The sequence below is a fragment of the Vavraia culicis genome (genome assembly GCF_000192795.1).
Source record: "Vavraia culicis subsp. floridensis unplaced genomic scaffold supercont1.297, whole genome shotgun sequence".
In the NCBI taxonomy this organism is placed as follows: Eukaryota; Fungi; Microsporidia; family Pleistophoridae; genus Vavraia; species Vavraia culicis.
In genome coordinates this window covers 1-623 of record NW_007360900.1, presented here as the reverse complement: position 1 = coordinate 623, position 623 = coordinate 1, and the positions used below count along the sequence as shown (strand labels likewise).

Genomic DNA, 623 nt, shown 5'->3' with positions numbered 1-623 from the left:
AATTGTGTGCGATGGAATACTCAATGAATCATTTTTTGCCCGAATGGTAAGTTTTGGTAAGTTCATGGTTGTTCCCTCTATGTTCAACAACAAAGAGGACGTGGTAATGCTGGTAAGTGAGGAGGAGATACTGAGCCTGGTAGGGTTTATTGCTCCGGTTGAGGTTGTTTACGTGTTGGGGAATATTTTGATATGTGGTTGTCAGGATAAAAGTGTTGTTTTGTGGCGACATGAGCATCACTACAAATTGCGAGAAAATTTGTATGAGGATGAGAAAAGGGGGAGTTGGGTTGATGATAGCAAGGGGAAGGATAGCAGCAAGATGTGTTTGGTGGATAAGGGTTAGAGGTTAGGGTTAGAGGGTTAGAGGTTAGGTTAGAGGGTTAGAGGTTAGAGGGTTAGAGGGTTAGAGGGTTAGAGGGTTAGAGGGTTAGAGGTTAGAGGTTAGGGTTAGAGGTTAGGGTTAGAGTTAGGGTTAGAGGTTAGGGGTTAGAGGTTAGGGGTTAGAGGGTTAGAGGGTTAGAGGGTTAGAGGTTAGGGGTTAGAGGTTAGTTAGGGTTAGAGGTTAGTGTTAGAGGGTTAGAGGTTAGGGTTAGAGGGTTAGAGTTAGGGGGTTAGAGGTT

The 623-nt window shown here is 44.3% G+C and overlaps 1 protein-coding gene across 1 annotated transcript; it reads left to right on the top strand.

Moving 5' to 3' along the window:
* Positions 1-346, top strand: VCUG_02756 (uncharacterized protein; the record flags this gene model as incomplete). The annotated part of the gene is made up of 1 exon (XM_008077576.1): positions 1-346. A coding segment is annotated over one exon (346 nt), but the record flags the coding sequence as incomplete, so codon positions are not given.
* Positions 347-623: the final 277 nt, after the last annotated feature.